The sequence below is a fragment of the Cherax quadricarinatus genome, chromosome 66 (assembly GCF_038502225.1).
Source record: "Cherax quadricarinatus isolate ZL_2023a chromosome 66, ASM3850222v1, whole genome shotgun sequence".
NCBI classification, from domain to species: domain Eukaryota; kingdom Metazoa; phylum Arthropoda; class Malacostraca; order Decapoda; family Parastacidae; genus Cherax; species Cherax quadricarinatus.
Genome location: NC_091357.1, coordinates 17,216,974 through 17,233,810, shown reverse-complemented (window position 1 = coordinate 17,233,810; position 16,837 = coordinate 17,216,974). Strand labels below are relative to the sequence as shown.

The following is a 16,837-nucleotide window of genomic DNA, read 5'->3' as shown; positions in this document are numbered from 1 at the left end:
ACATACGTTACTGTGTACCTTAAGACACACTGATTACACTGAACTACTTTCTAATCTATCATTACCTCACCATTATGGTATTTGTACCTGGGGATCTACTACGTTAAATCAACTAAAACCAATAACTCAACAAAAAGTCACTGTACAAAAACCTGCTGTGAAGCTAGGGCTAAAGTACTCGCTTCACACGGCCATCGTCCGGGTTAGATTCCAGGCGAGGGTAGAAACATTGGGCACTTCCTTATACTGGTTGTCTAAGTTCCCCATCAGTAAAATGGGTACCAGGTTGTTTGTCGGTTGGTGTGGGTCGCATCCTGGGACAAAATTGACCTAATTTGCCCTAAATACTCAGCATAATAAGCAGCTTTCTATATGGTAGTATGTCCTTGATGTCAGCTATGGTGTGTATACCTTGTACATGTACTGGTAGAAAAAGATATTATTATTACACAATTCAGTGCCAAACAACAACACTCCCCCATTCTTTAAAAGTTGTTAATATACATTATATGCGCCCATATTACTGATTTATTTATTACTGCATTCATGGGGAAAGTGCTAAACCCGTAGGGGTCATACAGCACCTGGGAGAATGGGAGGAATTTAAGTTCGATCCACGAATAGGGAATTTAAATCCAGTTTCTTTGATCAAGAGTCCATCAAAAACAGTATGTGGAAGAGCTAAACCCGTAGATATTATTATAATCATGGGGGAGCGCTAAACCCGTTGAATTATACAGCGCCTGTGTGGGGGAGGATGGAAGGTATTCAGGCTTAATTCAGGGAACTGGAGCACAGATCCAATTCCCTAGATCAAGAGCCCCTCACCAGCATCAAGGAACCTCCCTTGAGGGGAAAACCCCGTAAATAAAGTGTAATTACGTTTGACCAAGCATTTATCACCATCATACATACATACATACAGAGGTACAAAAAAATACAGATAAGAGCAGCATGCCAAAGCCACTTATACTATGCATAGCATTACGGGCTGGCTTAAAATTAACTTAAAATTAACTAAGCAATGATGAAATCAGTGATAAGACATTATTGTAAACAGATAACTATAAAATACAAGTGAGTATTACAAAGACAGGTCATATGGTTGCATGCATTGCTGTTCATTCAGGTAGTGTATTTAAAAAAAAAATAACAAAGCTAGGTTTAACATTTGTGTGATATAATTGTGTGTTATAATTGTGAGTAACATTTAGGATATACAATTTATATGGTTCAGTTATTCAGATATTTCCATGGAAGTATCTATAAAAAATAAACCTACAAATTTCCAATTTTTTAATAACACTTCAATATAAAAATCATGTTTATTTGCAATAACATTCAATATATAATTTTCTTTACAAAATGCATAGTAAAAAAAAAATACATTATGTTTACTGTGAAAAAAAAATTCTTAAAAATTTTACTTTCGGACAGTGACTATTGGAATGAGGCTATCACTAGACGAAATTGTTGGTTTCATATCATCTATGTTGAGTTCTAACAATTTCATTCGAAGACGTGTATGGTCAGGTGGAGCTCCATTATCAAAAGTATGAGCCTTCTTAACCTTAGATAAAGATGTCACACTACAAGGGTTAGTCTTTGCTTCCTCGATGGTCTGGGTAATAGACAGTGCCTCTCTACTGAGGCTGATAGATATATCCTGCAGGTTTAGACTCGACAGGAACAAATTTCTGTCGAGTTTCATACGTGTGGTGGAGGATATAGAGGAAGCTGCAGGGGCTGGATCCAAGATGCCGCCATTACTTAAAGTTAACATATTCACCGAGTTAGAACTTGACACAGAGGAAACAGAAGAGGTTGAAATGGAACTTGGAAGAGAAGCAGCAGAGAAAACAATGTTTGCCATCAAAAGAGATTTATCTATGGGCTCAAATGAAAATATGGTACTCTTAATACTGTCACTGAGTGATTCAAGCCTTGGGGGAGTATTAACATTAAAGTAATGCACTCCAGATACTCTATAGACCCTAGAATATGCTTTGAAACTGATAAAAGTTAGTGGAGTTGCAACACACTCTGGGGAGATTCCTAAGCTTGTGACCCAAGAAGAGTGCACAGTAAAGCCAAATGGTCCACACGCCACTGTGTAGGTATCCTTAACAGAACTATAATCAATAAGGATACCAAACAGTGTTTTGCCTGGCTCTGGAATGTATGACTGGTGATGGTCTGCACAATCACAAGTGCTGTCTTTGTCCCGAATTTCAAATGCATAGTCATAACACTGGCTAGTTTTGTGTAGTTTGGTTACGATGAATTTGCCACTATGTTCTGACAGGACATCTCTAGGAAATCTGTTGTTCTTGATTGTTTCGCCATTGATACATATACAGGCCTTCATGCAGACCACAAACTTGTCCCCATCACATGACTTGAAGCTGAAGACGGATATGCGGCTCCCTCTCATACTCAGGATACCATGGTAAATATATTCAGCCATAATGTATTACGGTTGCAACCTAGAAAAAAATGAGTTATGTCTCAGTACATGGTGACATAACTAATTGTTACTGTAATGCATATTTAAATACATTTTATAAGAAATGATTTCAAGGTTTTAAATTATTATAATCGAAACTAAGCGCCAGACGCACAAAGGTTATACAGCGCTGCTTAAGGTTTTAAAACATATTAATATATATATATATATATATATATATATATATATATATATATATATATATATATATATATATATATATATATATATATATATATATATATATATATATATATATATATAATTAATGCCTCACTGCCCAGATGTGAAGCGTCCACTTTTTTACGTGGCTTTCTTCTCCCAAGTCACATTTTCTTTATTTCATTAGGTTAGGCTAATTTACATTAATTAAGTTACATAAATCCATTAAACGTATATTTAACGATAGATAAGCATATTAAAAAAAATCTTGGCAGCGATACGTCTGGCAACGAGGTGGCCGAGAGAAAAAAAAACAGGAAACGTTCAAAGTTGAACGTTTATCACATTTTGTACGAGAACGGGCAGTGCAAACACAACCTTCCTGCTTCCATTTTCAGATTTTTTTTATTAATATTTTCAATTTGCAAATCACGCTTGTGTGTGTGTATACTCATCTATATGTGGCTACAGGGGTCGATTCACAGCTACTGTGAAAGCATGTCTACCTGAAGGGCATTCCGAAGATCAACGCCCCCGCGGCCCGGTCCATGACCTGGCCTCGTGGTGGATCAGGGCTTGATCAACCAGGTTGTTACGGCTGGCCGCACGCAAACCGACGTACGAACCACAGCCCGGTTAGTCGTCAGGTACTGACTTGAGGGGTCTGTCCAGCTCCCTCTTGAAAACAGCCAGGGGTCTATTGGTAATCCTCTTTACGTATGATGGGAGGCAGTTGAACAGTCTTGGGCTCCTGACACTTACTGTGTTGTTGCTTAGCGTACTCATGGTGTCCCTGTAATGTATTCACCGAGTTGTTTCCGGGGTATGAGACTCAGCTCCTGGTCACTACACTACTTTGACCGGCATCACTGACTATCTCGTGGGCCTTATCAATTTTCATATCTCATATCTCTTAAAGCTGCCCATTTCAGATCACTCCACTTTTTAACCACCATGAGACTAAAGAAATACGTCCTTACATCCCTATGGATGATCTGTGTCTTCAGTTTTCATCTATATCCCCTTGATCCTGGTCTTCTTAATTCAATAAATGATAAATCCTGTCATAACATTTACAACAGGGCGAGTACAACGCGGTAGGTACACAGAACAGATAAGATTTTGTTCGGATTTTTAACCCCGGAGGGTTAGCCACCCAGGATAGCCCAAGAAAGTCACTGCGTTATCAAGGGACTGTATCTTATTTCTATTGGGGTCCTTAATCAGAACCCCTGCCGATAACATGTGGAGTTCCCCAAGGTAGTATTCTGGGTCCCTTACTATTCTTATGTTATGTCAATGATATGCCTATCAGTGTCAAGTGCAAACTCCTACTGTATGCAGATGACAGTGCTCTGTTAGTGACAGGTAAAGACCCACAAGAGGTTAGGTTAGGTAAGGTTCGTCAGGAAACAGGACAAATACCCACAAGATATTGCTAATGTTTTAACACTGGAACTGGAGTCCTGCAGCAAATGGTTAGTAGACAACAAACTATCATTACACCTAGGGAAAACTGAAGCCATTCTCTTTGGAACGAAACAAACTGAGAAGGGTAAATAATTTTAATGTTCAGTGTAATGGGGAGTCCATCACTTTGGTTTCATCAGTTAAATATCTGGGAATCCCTTTTGACCCATGCATGTCAGGAGAATTGATAGGGAACAGTGTAGTAAAGAAAGCGAATGCCAGGCTGAAGTTCCTGTATAGACAAGCACAGTGTCTACCTACTGAGGCTCGCAGGACCCTATGTCTAGCCCTTATACAATGCCATATGGATTACGCTTGCTCTTCTTGGTACTCTGCCTTGACAAAAAAACTGAAAGATAGACTGCAAATCACCCAGAACAAAATCGTAAGATTCATCCTGGGGCTGGGACCAAGAGAACATGTAGGCCAGGATGAATTACAGCAGTTGGATATGCTGAATGTTGAAGACAGAGTAAAACAACTGAAGCTAAATCATGTTTATAAAATTGCTCACGAACAGTGTCCAGAATATCTTGCTGTCAATTTTGTCAAGGTTGGGAACCAAAGCAATCATAGTACTAGGGGGAGAGAGCACAACTTTGTAGTACCCACAGTCAGTGGCCAGGCTTCAAACACCTTTTATTGTACAGCAATAAAGGAATGGAACAGACTACCCACAAATGTCAAGGCCAGTCATAGCTTGAACCAGTTCAAGAAGACTGCCAAAAAGTGTCTGATGAATGAAGCAACAGAAAGGGAGGGGAATGATTTTCTATTTTTTAGCTAAAATACGTGTAAATTTTACCTTATCCCTAGTAATGACCCTCGTATTGTAGATAGTCGTAATGACCCTCGGGTAGTAGATAGTCTTAATGACCCTCGTATTGTAGATAGTCTTAATGACCCTCGTGTAGTAGATAGTCTTTTTAGTATGATAATAAGATGTTATCCTCATTATAGAATAATAAGAAAATATTATAACCTTTATATTATAATAATAAGGTAAAAGGACCCCAATGGAAATAAGTCACTCTGTCTGACTTTTTTGGGTTATCCTAGGTTCTCTACACATATGCTGCTATGTATGATAATTCTATGTAACTGTATTGTGTATACCTGAATAAATTTACTTACTTACTTATTTAATCTTGTCCCCAGGATGCGACCAACACCAGTCGACTAACACCCAGGTACCTACAGATACATGTGTAAGGAAGAACACCCATGTTTCCACCTTTGCCAGGGATCGAACCACGGACACTGGTAGGCAAGAGCGTTGCCAACCAGACCACGGGCCGCCAACTTCATTAGATTATCTTACGCTAAATCTACAGACTGAACTTTTTTTATGTGCCCTGATGATCACTGTATATAAAAAAGCGTGTTATGTACGGAAAACTTAAATAAAAACTCATATAGGACTTTGCCCACCCGGAATTCGAACGCAAGTTCTTTATATTGTGAGTCGAACAGTGTTAATGAGCTACAAAACACCGTACAGAGTCACAAGCAACACCATGGTAGCAACACTAATTTACACGTTCCCATGATACCATACAATGAAATTTGCATAACAATTTGCGCCAGGGTAACACATTATGCAGTATAAACATAAATATCACCATGGTAACACAATGGAGTCTACATACTCGGTAATTAACAATGTAATTCATAACCTGGATAACACAATAAACACGTAACCAATGGCAATTTACACAGGGATGAATATTAGCAGCCGAGTGTGCCAACTGCTGACACTAGCGGGTGGAGAGATTTTTTTTTTTTTTTTTTTTTATATTTTATTGAAAACTTACATGGTACCAAAATATAGACATAAAAACTGTTTTTGTCAAAAGACAAGAAAACAAAACTTACACAATTTATAATCTCACCACAAAATATACCTAATCCATTGAACTAAACCCTTACACTATAGTATCTCTCTCTCAATCCCTTTCAATGTGCAGGATGATAAACCCTTGCAGCCACATAATAGTGGTAACCCCCCTTTTCATGTACTTAGCCTGAAACAATGTACATATATACACATGACATGACAAAAGTGTATAACCTAAATCAAAAGAATCATGTTATTTTTTTGACAGTTAGTACATACAAACTAACAGATCTTAGCATTTACTAACTTACATTTTATAAAAGTTATAAATAACTAAAAACTAACAAACAACTAACAAAATATGAAAAATTGTTCAAATAAATGGACCAACAATAACTTTTACACAATACAAAAACGTCAAAAACATCTTATGCTAAATATAAAAGTTTTATACAATGTTAGATTCAGTACTAAGTCTAGTATATACACTTCATGCAAACTTATAGATGTATTATGCCTTTAAATCTAAAGCCATTTAAACAATGTTCCAGAGCAATATCAGACTTACTCTGTCATGCACTAAGTTACACAATATAACTTATGGCTCCTAATAAAACATGTACCGGGCAGTACTACCTCAATCATGAACAAAACCAACCTGGCAAAAGACACTTCAGAAAGCCACCCCCTGCCATCCCCTGACCCCATGCTATCTGTATTAAAAAAAAAACACAAACTCACGTTCCCTTCCATGCTCAAGTTCGTACCTGACGTCGAAAGTCATAAAACCCCTGTCTCAACCAAATGTCACCAGTTCACCCCCCCCCTACGCCCCCCCCTTTCCTAACGACTTTACACCCATATGCTCCACTACCACACACTTTTATTCCACCTTCCATCCTCCACTAATCTCAAAAAAGAACAAAAATGCCAGTTTAGGGAGAACCAGCCCAATCCAGCTCTAAACTACACCCAACCCTAACATTACACCTACCGATAGATTACGATAACCCAAGGGAAAACTATTTACCCACAACCTCCCATATAGTAGCCTATTTCTGCATACTGTACGATACACACTCGCCGCAAGCGCCCGCACCCTATATTCACCCCCCACCTCCCGCATGCACCAAGACACATACAAAAAATCTGCCACTATATACATCACTGCCCTCCGAATGTCCTTGGAAACCCCTCCCACATCGAAATGCAAAGCCCTCAAAGTCGAAATGTTTCTTGCCCCTCCCGCCACTATACCCAGAACTCTCGCTAACCAAGCCCTTACAAAACCCATGGTTTCACAAAAATATATGGCATGAAAAGCCGTCTCCTCTTCCTCACAATGCAAACAAGTGCCAGCACCTACATAACCCATTCTATATAACACTGACCTTGTAGCTAGAATTCCCATAAAGAATCTATAAACCACTTCACGAACCCTTGGCTTTAATCTGATCTTCCGAAAGTCTTCCCAAATGCCCCTCCAATCATACATTGGGTATGTAGCTACTCCCTGTATCACTGTACCCTGCCTACCTATCCTCCCAAGCCTACTTACCCTTACTTTTTTTGCTTCCCTTACTGCCAACAAATTTCGCACCATATCTTCACACTCCAGTAGTTCCTTTCCCTTCCACCATTTTCGCACATCCTTCATGACCTCTCCCACCCTTCTACCCCTCTCCCCTCCCACCCTCAAGTATCGCTGCTTCACATACACTGCCTTCACTCGTGTGTCCAAAGGTATAAGACCCAGCCCACCCTGCCGCACGCCCATCGTCACCACCTCCTTCCGTAGCCATGGCTTCCCATAACCCCACACATACCTCAAAACCACCCTCTCCAGTTCCTGAATATCACACGACCTCAGGGGATATATGTCTGCCACGCCCCACACTTTACTGTACACAAGTGTATTTACTACCACCACCCTCTGCTGCAATGTTATATCCCCAGCCCTCCACCCGCGCATCCTACCCATCGCTCTACTCACTACTTCTTTGGAATTTATTCTCTGTGCCTCCCCAGCGTCCGCCATATACACAACCCCACATATCTTAATTCTATCCACTACGTTCCACCCATACTGTTCCCCCAACCCCCCCCCCCCACCCACGTGCCTACTTCTAATAACTTTGACTTTGCTCCATTAACCCTCATCCCTGTCGCCCCACCAAAAATCTCTATTATACGCCCCACATTCCCCAATCCTATTTCCCCTCCAACCAAAACTGTGGTGTCATCCACATACCCCACAATACCACATCTCCCAGGACCCACCTCTCCCTGTTCCCACACTCCTTCCTCTATAAGCCTATAAAAAGGGTCCTGCATGCATGCAAAGAGGATTTGAGACAAGGGGCAACCCTGTCGCAAACCCATCCCCATCTGCACTGGCAACCCTAACTTCCCATTAACCTGAACCCTGACCGTTGCAGGCGTATACAAAGTAGTCGCCCAGCGCACCATCTCATCACCAAAACCCTGTTTTTTCAAAATACACCACAACATATGTCTATCTACACTGTCATAAGCCTGCATCCAATCAATCCCCAAGATCCCCCCCCGTTGTCTACCCTCCACAAAATCCTTAATTCTTCCAGGCCCCTCACGCATACTTCGACCTGGAATCCCACACTGTCCTCTATGTAGGACTCGGTCAAGCACCTTTTTCATACGGTTACCTAAAACCTTCGCAAAAACTTTATAATCTGCACACATGAGGGAGATCGCCCTAAAAGCACCCAAGGTCTTCCCCCCCCCTCCCTTATAGACCAAAACTACTACCCCCGTGCCCTGCGATTCCCCCAACACTCCTCTTTCCTTCATACAGTTAAACAACCGGACCAGACATTCCTTCATACAATCCCAATGTGTAATATAGAAATCATTAGGAATTCCATCAATGCCCGGCGCTTTTCCCCTACTCAAGCCCATTATCGCCTCCTCCACCTCCTCCTCACTGATCCTACCCTCTATTACCGCCCTCTCCTCCTCCCCTAAAAAACCTCGAATTCCTTCTCCCAGAATCTCTCCCTCCCTCTCTCCACCCTCCCTCTGCTTAAAATTCTCCCTAAACCAATAATCAGCATAATTGCTCATTCCATCGGTGGTACTAAGTACCTGCCCCACCCTATATCCCCCCACCCCTTTACACACCTCTAATCCCATAATCGTGGTCATCTGTTGCCTATTCCTAAATCTCCTCAAAACACATCCTGACGGTTTGTCACCCCATAGAACCTCCTCTAAACCTTCCCTCACACGTATCGCATCAAAACGAGAGTTTTGTATATCCCTCAATCTTCCCCTTAAAACCTCTATTTCTCCATGTCTAGCCCCCCCTCCCCCTTCATAACAATCATTTAGCTGCCCCTCTAAATATTTCTGTAAACCATACCTCCACCTCGCCTCATCCCTTCCTCTATGCTGGTAATAGTCCCTAATCTGCAATTTAGCGTGCTTCTCCCACCATTCCAAAACATCCTCCTCTTCGTTGCGAGCCTCCCATAGTTGCTTCCACCATTCCCTAAAAAACAACCCCTCCTCCTCTCCCTGGAGTAGCCTCACATTCATTTTCCAATAACCCACATACCTACGAACCATCCCTTCCCATGCCATCTCTGCCAAAACGGCACGATGGTCCGAAAAACCTAAATCTATCGTCATTACACGTTCTACTGTTATATCTCGAGTTATATATATACGATCCAACCTGGCAGCATAACCCCTCCGCAGAAACGTGTGCTCTACTTTCCACCCATCGCCCCTGACTATGTCATAAACCCCTGCATCCCTCAACAAATCCCTCAATACCCCAAGCACACACCCTGCCCCTCTCGGTTCCACATCCTTATTCCTGATTACACAATTCCAATCCCCACCTATTATAGAAACCATTGGTAAACCCCGCATGTAGAAAAGCAAAACCTCCCTTACAAAATTCACCTTAACCCGTATGTTACTATCTGCCGGCATATATATCCCCAGAAAACATACTCTAATCTCGCCCCATATCCCTTCCACCCTCACCACCCTCCCCTCCCCTCCCTCTTCCCACTTGAGCATGTGGAATGGGCTGGACTCCCTCACTGCCACTGCCACCCCACCCTTTAATTTCCCTGAACTACCAACATACATCCTAAAACCGTTCAGCCTCAACTCTCTGCCATACTTGAAATTGTGTTCTTGAATAAAACACACATCAATATTAAAACGCCGCAAAACATCCTCCAACCATACTCGTTTACCGTCAGCTCTAAGGCCATTCACGTTTATCGTTAGACACTTAAAGATTCAGAAAGGGTGGCTTTCCTCTATGTCTCTGTGTCCTGTCTGTTCCACTTTTTGCTGCTTCTGTCTTTTCTCGTACACTCTTTCCCGCCTGTACCCCCTCCCCCCCCTGTACACTACTCCGCCCTTTCTTAATCACTCCTGCCCACGTCTTCGTCCCTGTACGCTGAGCTGGTGTTATAACCTCCTCATCCGACGAGCCTCCAGCCCTCTTTCTAGATGTGCCCTCAATTTCCATATCAGTATTTCCATTGCCCTTGTGCACCTCAGCTTCCACCTGTATCAACTGCAACATGCCAGGCTCTGACCCCAGAGGCTCTGGAATCTGCTCAATCAAGTCCTTCTCAACCGTCAGAATGCTCCTGTCTGTAGCTGGGTTCTCCTCCGCAGGCACGTCCAGGAAAGACTTAATCATCTCCTGTAGGGGCGTAGATAACTCCTGTGGAGCACCGGTCTCTCCCACCCCCACAGGCTGCTGCTCAACTCCCGGGCCCGCTTGCGGGGGAATATCCGAAGCCACTGGTAGTGTCACACAATTCTCCAACACGCCCTCCACTTCGTCCGCCCAATTACCTTTGCCTGCCACACTCAAATTCTTCGGTCAAGGTTCCGCCTGAGACTCCGTGGCTACTTGCCGCTCCCAAGGCCGCGGCGCTGCTGCTCTACCACATCCGGCCGCCATGTGGTCAAAAGCGCCGCACAGGCGACACGTCTTTCGTTGTCCCGCGTAGGTCACGTACAGCTGTGTCCTAAAATCCTCCAGGACAACATACGATGGAATAGGTCTTCTTAAAGACATCTTGACGGTGTAAGATCCAGCCGGCAACCCTTCATAGATCCCCTCCGTCCATCGAACTAAAGTAATGTCATGCACCTCACCATATCTTTGAAATGTCTCTCTGATATCTACATCGTCTGCCTCGAAAGGAACGTTGCGGATCCTCACCCAGGTGTAGTACTTTGAGGCATCCCGCAGGCGTACCTCCAGACCAGATGATACGATGATGTTCTTCTCCTGGTACTGAGTCACCGTCCTTTCATATGCCTCCACTGTGCAGAACTTTATGAAGATTCGTGATGATCCATTCAGTGCTATTCCGTGTAAGTCTTCAACATCAATGCCAAACGTGTCCCGTATAATCGTTGGTAATAAAACAGGGGCATTCGTGGGGTATATTGCCCCTTTAACAAGGTCAACACACACGGTGTTGCTCCTCCTGCGGTAGCTGGCAGCCATCTTGGTGAAAACAGGAAGTTGCGCACCAGAGAAAGCAAGAGCTGTTTGCGCAGTGCGTCCACTCAGCCCGAAAGCGAAGAGGACAAATGCAACCAATGGCAATTTACACAGGGATGAATATTAGCAGCCGAGTGTGCCAACTGCTGACACTAGCGGGTGGAGAGATACACTGAGTTATTTCTTTGTGCTCCAACCCACCCGCCAGGCAGCCAGAATAATCTTCATTAATCTGATTCCAAGATCTATTGACTACAAGAATCATTAAGACGGTATTTCACCTAAACACTTATGACACAGGAAACTTTGATGACTGAAGTAGAGGTTAATGTCAGCTGTGAGTGTATTTACAGTCAGTTACACAATATACCGTAAGATCTTGGACCATTAATAAATGGTGAACAAAGTTAGGAATTCTAAGACTAATGTCACTTGTCCTGTTCCCTGACAAATCTAATACTTACCTACCTAAAACTAATGTGAATAAGTCATATTTTGATTTTAGAGGATTATTCTAAGTTAAATCTACATGGTACAATATATTTATTTATGCCCACAACGTACAGATTTATACCACTGAAATTATTTGTATATTTTCTTGTATATTTTCCAAAGAAAACAAAAGATATTGTCTTATTATACTGGTAAGGGAAGTAAATGGTTACAAGATAAACTTGTGGTGTTAAGTGGCACTACTGTAGCACAGACTAGACGTGTATTGGACGGAAATGTTGGTATAATACGTATAACCCAAGCCAAGTTGACGAGTCTCCTTATATCTACACACTGGTCATCTATATGATTAAGACCCGTGTTAGGAGACACTTGTCCTGTCACCTGACAAATATAATAAGTGTCCTTACTCTCCTCAATGGTACCTTACACCATATTCTAACATTCTCATACTGTAAACTACTTTCACCAACGCTCAGTATTATCTTCCAATAATATAACTTAAACATTTACTATTGATATACACAACCTACAAAATACTTTCAAATTATCCCAATGTAATATCCCCAGATTGTAACTTGAGCAAACTTACTGTCGGCTTTAAAAAAAAAAAAAACATGTACAACTTAAACTATGATCAATATCTCTAGTATTAAGTAGTCTGTAAGACATTAATTTAGTCTGGCCATAATGCCATGGCATGGCAGTCACTCTTTGTACTGCAGTTCATTATTGTAATTACATAACCTCAATGTAAACTTGAAAGGAAATAAAAATTGTACTGTATTGTATTGTAAGGGCTGGGAGGAGAACGTTGTTTTGATGCCAGTTCGGATCTCTTGATCCAAAGAATTGGAGCCACCCCTTCCTTTCCTCGTATCAAACATGATTACTTCCCATTTCAGTTGTACAGTGTACTGTGCTACCGACATGTGGAAGAAGGGACGTATGTACAGTTATGATATTTATTAAAGGAAACATTTTGCCATGAGTGGTTTCTTTAGTCCTGACTAGCTAGAAGTTGGTAAGCATTGCTAGAAGTTGGTAAGCCTTGCTAGAAGTTCGTCAGATTTGCTAGAAGTTCGTCAGCGTTGCTAGAAGTTCGTCAGCGTTGCTAGAAGTTCGTCAGCTTTGCTAGAAGTTCGTCAGCTTTGCTAGAAGTTCGTCAGCTTTGCTAGAAGTTCGTCAGCTTTGCTAGAAGTTCGTCAGCTTTGCTAGAAGTTCGTCAGCTTTGCTAGAAGTTCGTCAGCTTTGCTAGAAGTTCGTCAGCTTTGCTAGAAGTTCGTCAGCGTTGCTAGAAGTTCGTCAACTTTGCTAGAAGTTCGTCAGCTTTGCTAGAAGTTCGTCAGCTTTGCTAGAAGTTCGTCAGCTTTGCTAGAAGTTCGTCAGCTTTGCTAGAAGTTCGTCAGCTTTGCTAGAAGTTCGTCAGCATTGCTAGAAGTTCGTCAGCTTTGCTAGAAGTTCGTCAGCGTTGCTAGAAGTTCGTCAGCGTTGCTAGAAGTTCGTCAGCGTTGCTAGAAGTTATATCATGTAAATAAACTTCGAATATATTGGGTGTCTGGTATAAACATCCTTGCTGGACGTTATATCCTGTTAATAGGCGTTTTGTGTGATGAGTGTTTAGTATCAACAGCTCTTGCTCGAACCTTATAAAATGTTATATAGGTCCAGATAACCGCACAATTCCGTGTACAGTGTTCGAAACCAATAAGGTTAGAGTCTTGGTTGCAAGAATGAAAGTATTGTATCCACCCTATATATCTACTCATCACTTGACCCCAACAGTAATAGGTCACAATGTTTGGATTTAAGTGGTTATCCTAAATAAATTTACACATGTTACTATATAAAACAGTTGCAAAAAATTATGTTTGAAATGAACCTGAATAAGCTTGCTGGAGTCCGGTTAGGGGAAGTTGGGATCAATTAACTGAGCTGCAGTTGCCATTGCTTATAATGCTAACGCTATCTTTGTCGAATCTGCATACTGCCACCGTCCACGTCACTGGACGAGTCTGATAGCTTCATTACGTGTTTCATGCCCATTCTGTGGGTGGTAGTCAAAGGATTACAAAGGCACCTTATGGGTCTAAGAACTAGTCCTCAGCCTTTTATAATCTACAGTAATAATGAGCTGTTGGCAGGACTAATAATAAGAGTCTGTCACAGAATTATGAATAGAAGGAATGCATTAAAACCTAAGAATAATAATGCAATAAAAGTTATACATCTCAGCTACCGCCCATAAGATCTTTACTGTGGAATGAAAGACTACGATGCACATAATGGGTCCATGTACTGGATCTCAACATTCTGTTGGGTAAATAATTTAATAGTAATACATAGTCCCTCAGACCAATCTCTATATTATTTTTTTTATTTTACTATTAAACAATGCAATACAAAGGTCGTCATCAATGTGAAAAGCGTACACGCGAAAATCACATGAACAATGAATTCAACAATTTTGCTAAAACAAATGCATGATCTCTAAATTTATACTTATGGGAATAAAACATTAAATAGTGAGCACAAGTGACACACTCGCAGCCTAAATTATTCTTGATGCTCTAAACTTAAAACTGATACTCACAGTGAAGGCTGGAAGTGGTAGAGTGATGGTAGTGAGGGAACCTCAGTTAAGTACGTGGTTTATTACCCTTGGCTCTGATAGGTGGGCAGTGGGGATGATATATGACACTGACTGGGTGAGGTTAAGGGAGTCAAGTTACATGTTCTGGAAAACACACTGGACCTCTCTAAACGGACACATATTTGGCGGTAAGTTTTAGTGTATATACACACACATCGTCAGCATAACTAATCGTGATATTTCTGGAAAAATCTAGAGCTGATTTTAGTATGACATTGATTAGTCAGATAGTGTGGCGCTTAGTACACTACTCTGAAACGAGCAGAGTTGTACAGCATTTAATTAGCACTTATTTTATTTAGAAAAAAAAGTAGATAAATCAGTAATAGGCTGCTACCCCATTCTATGTGATGGTTACATTTTGGGAACAAAAGTTAGTTATGTTATCATGTCATATAGGACGGGTTACATTACATGCATACCTGGAGGGTGTTTCGGGGTCAACACCCGGACGGCCTGGTCCATGACCAAGCCTCGCGATGAATTAGGGCCTGATCAACCAAGCTGTTACTTCTGGTCGCACGCATACCGACATATGAACCACAGCCAGGTTGGTAAGGAACTGAATTTAGGTATCTGTCCAGCTCCCTCTTGAAGAGAGCCAGGGGTCTATTGGTAATCCCCTTTATGTATGCTGGGAGGCAGTTGAACAGTCTTGGGCCACTGACACTTATTGTATTGTTTCAGCGTACTCATGGCGCCCCTGCTTTTCATTGGGGGGATGTTGCACCGCCAGTCCAAGCTGATAAACTTGTGTAGGGCAATGAGGATATCGTCAAGTATTCCACTAAAGGTTCTCTTCCCTTCAAGAAGATGAAGGGGAAGTACCGCTAGTCTATAACCTAGCAAAGCAATCGGGAAGTGCTTTTATTGTAAACCACCCTGATGGTACTATAACACACAGGTGTATTAAAATTGATAAGTGGATTCCCACCTTACAAACTGAGCTGTTTACCATATTTTTTGATCTTAGCTTACGGAAATTACGACCACACAGTTTAATTGAAACTGACTCTTTCCTTATTTGCCCTAAATAGCCTGAGACCTAAATGTATCTAAATAGCCTGAGACCTGAATGTGCTTTTGTGGATTTCATCTCACATAGGCCTCCAGGAGCATGACAAAATTAATGAATTACCTAAATAAGCATTTAACAAAGAGAATGTTGAATATATTTTTTTTTTCAAAACAAGTTTACGAAACACTGTCAGAAAAGGACAAGAAACGACCTTGAATAAAGTAGAACAGTACAGATTGCGACTAGCAGATCCATTATCCATCACAATGAAATGTATCGAGTTAAACATATCTATGGGGAAGTAACAAGGCCAGTAGATTGCAAGATGTTATTACTGCTAGACTAAGTATAAGTATCTCTAGCAGTATGGTTAGTATGAAGATGTCAGTGACAAAATAAAAAATTCGCATGCACTGAAACATTATATCTTAGTGATATAATGTGTCAGTGCCAAACACTGGATACAGTATTCCAGTGCCATACACTGGATGTAATGTTCCATTGTCAAACTCTGGAACATTATATCTTAGTAACAAAAAAAAGGCACAATACCGTGACTGGTCCAAGTCGGACCGAAACGTCGTCGTAAGCTTCTCTTCTATGTGCGGGTTATTTGTGTATTATATCTTAGTGTCCAGCCATCCAACCTTTCAGAAACCTCCATGCAAACCTTACAGGATATGGTAAAACACTTCATTGTTAATGATAAATTATCTGAAATCTTGAGGCTGTATTCACATTTTGCATCGACTAGAACACTAGATGATTGATGATCCTTACACTTGTTGTCCTGTTTACCTAGCAGCAAATAGGTACCTGGGTATTAGTCGACTGGTGTGGGTCGCATCCTGGGGGACAAGATTAAGGACCCCAATGGAAATAAGTTAGACAGTCCTCGATGACGCACTGACTTTCTTGGGTTATCCTGGGTGGCTAACCCTCCGGGGTTAAAAATCCGAACGAAATCTTATCTTATCTCTTATCTTATCTTATTGCCACCCAGTTATAACCAGTGTTTTTAAGTGTTAACATTTATTATTATTTTTAGATTGTATTCCATACTGTATTGTGTACATTAGCTATATGAAGTAATTGCAAATTATGAAATGATTTATGTTTCTTTCTAACAGTGCCCAGTGGGGTTAGACAAGGACCCATTACGACCTCTGCAACCTGATATTTACGCTAACGCTCACAGGATGACCATGGGG

At 41.4% G+C, this 16,837-nt stretch overlaps 1 protein-coding gene across 1 annotated transcript; it reads right to left on the bottom strand.

Annotated features, from left to right (window-relative positions):
* Positions 1 to 1,313: 1,313 nt before the first annotated feature.
* Positions 1,314 to 6,788, bottom strand: LOC128704182 (uncharacterized). Its single transcript, XM_053799242.2, has 2 exons — positions 5,854 to 6,788; positions 1,314 to 2,486 (listed from the first exon to the last, which is right to left on the bottom strand). Exon 2 carries the CDS (start codon positions 2,465 to 2,467, stop codon positions 1,424 to 1,426), a length of 1,044 nt encoding a protein of 347 aa, XP_053655217.2. The 5' UTR covers positions 2,468 to 2,486; positions 5,854 to 6,788; the 3' UTR covers positions 1,314 to 1,423.
* Positions 6,789 to 16,837: the final 10,049 nt, after the last annotated feature.

What these genes read in the sequence shown, in the direction of transcription:
- LOC128704182 (XM_053799242.2), bottom strand. Translation starts at nt 2,467, where the DNA reads ATGGCTGAATATATTTACCATGGTATCCTGAGTATGAGAGGGAGCCGC.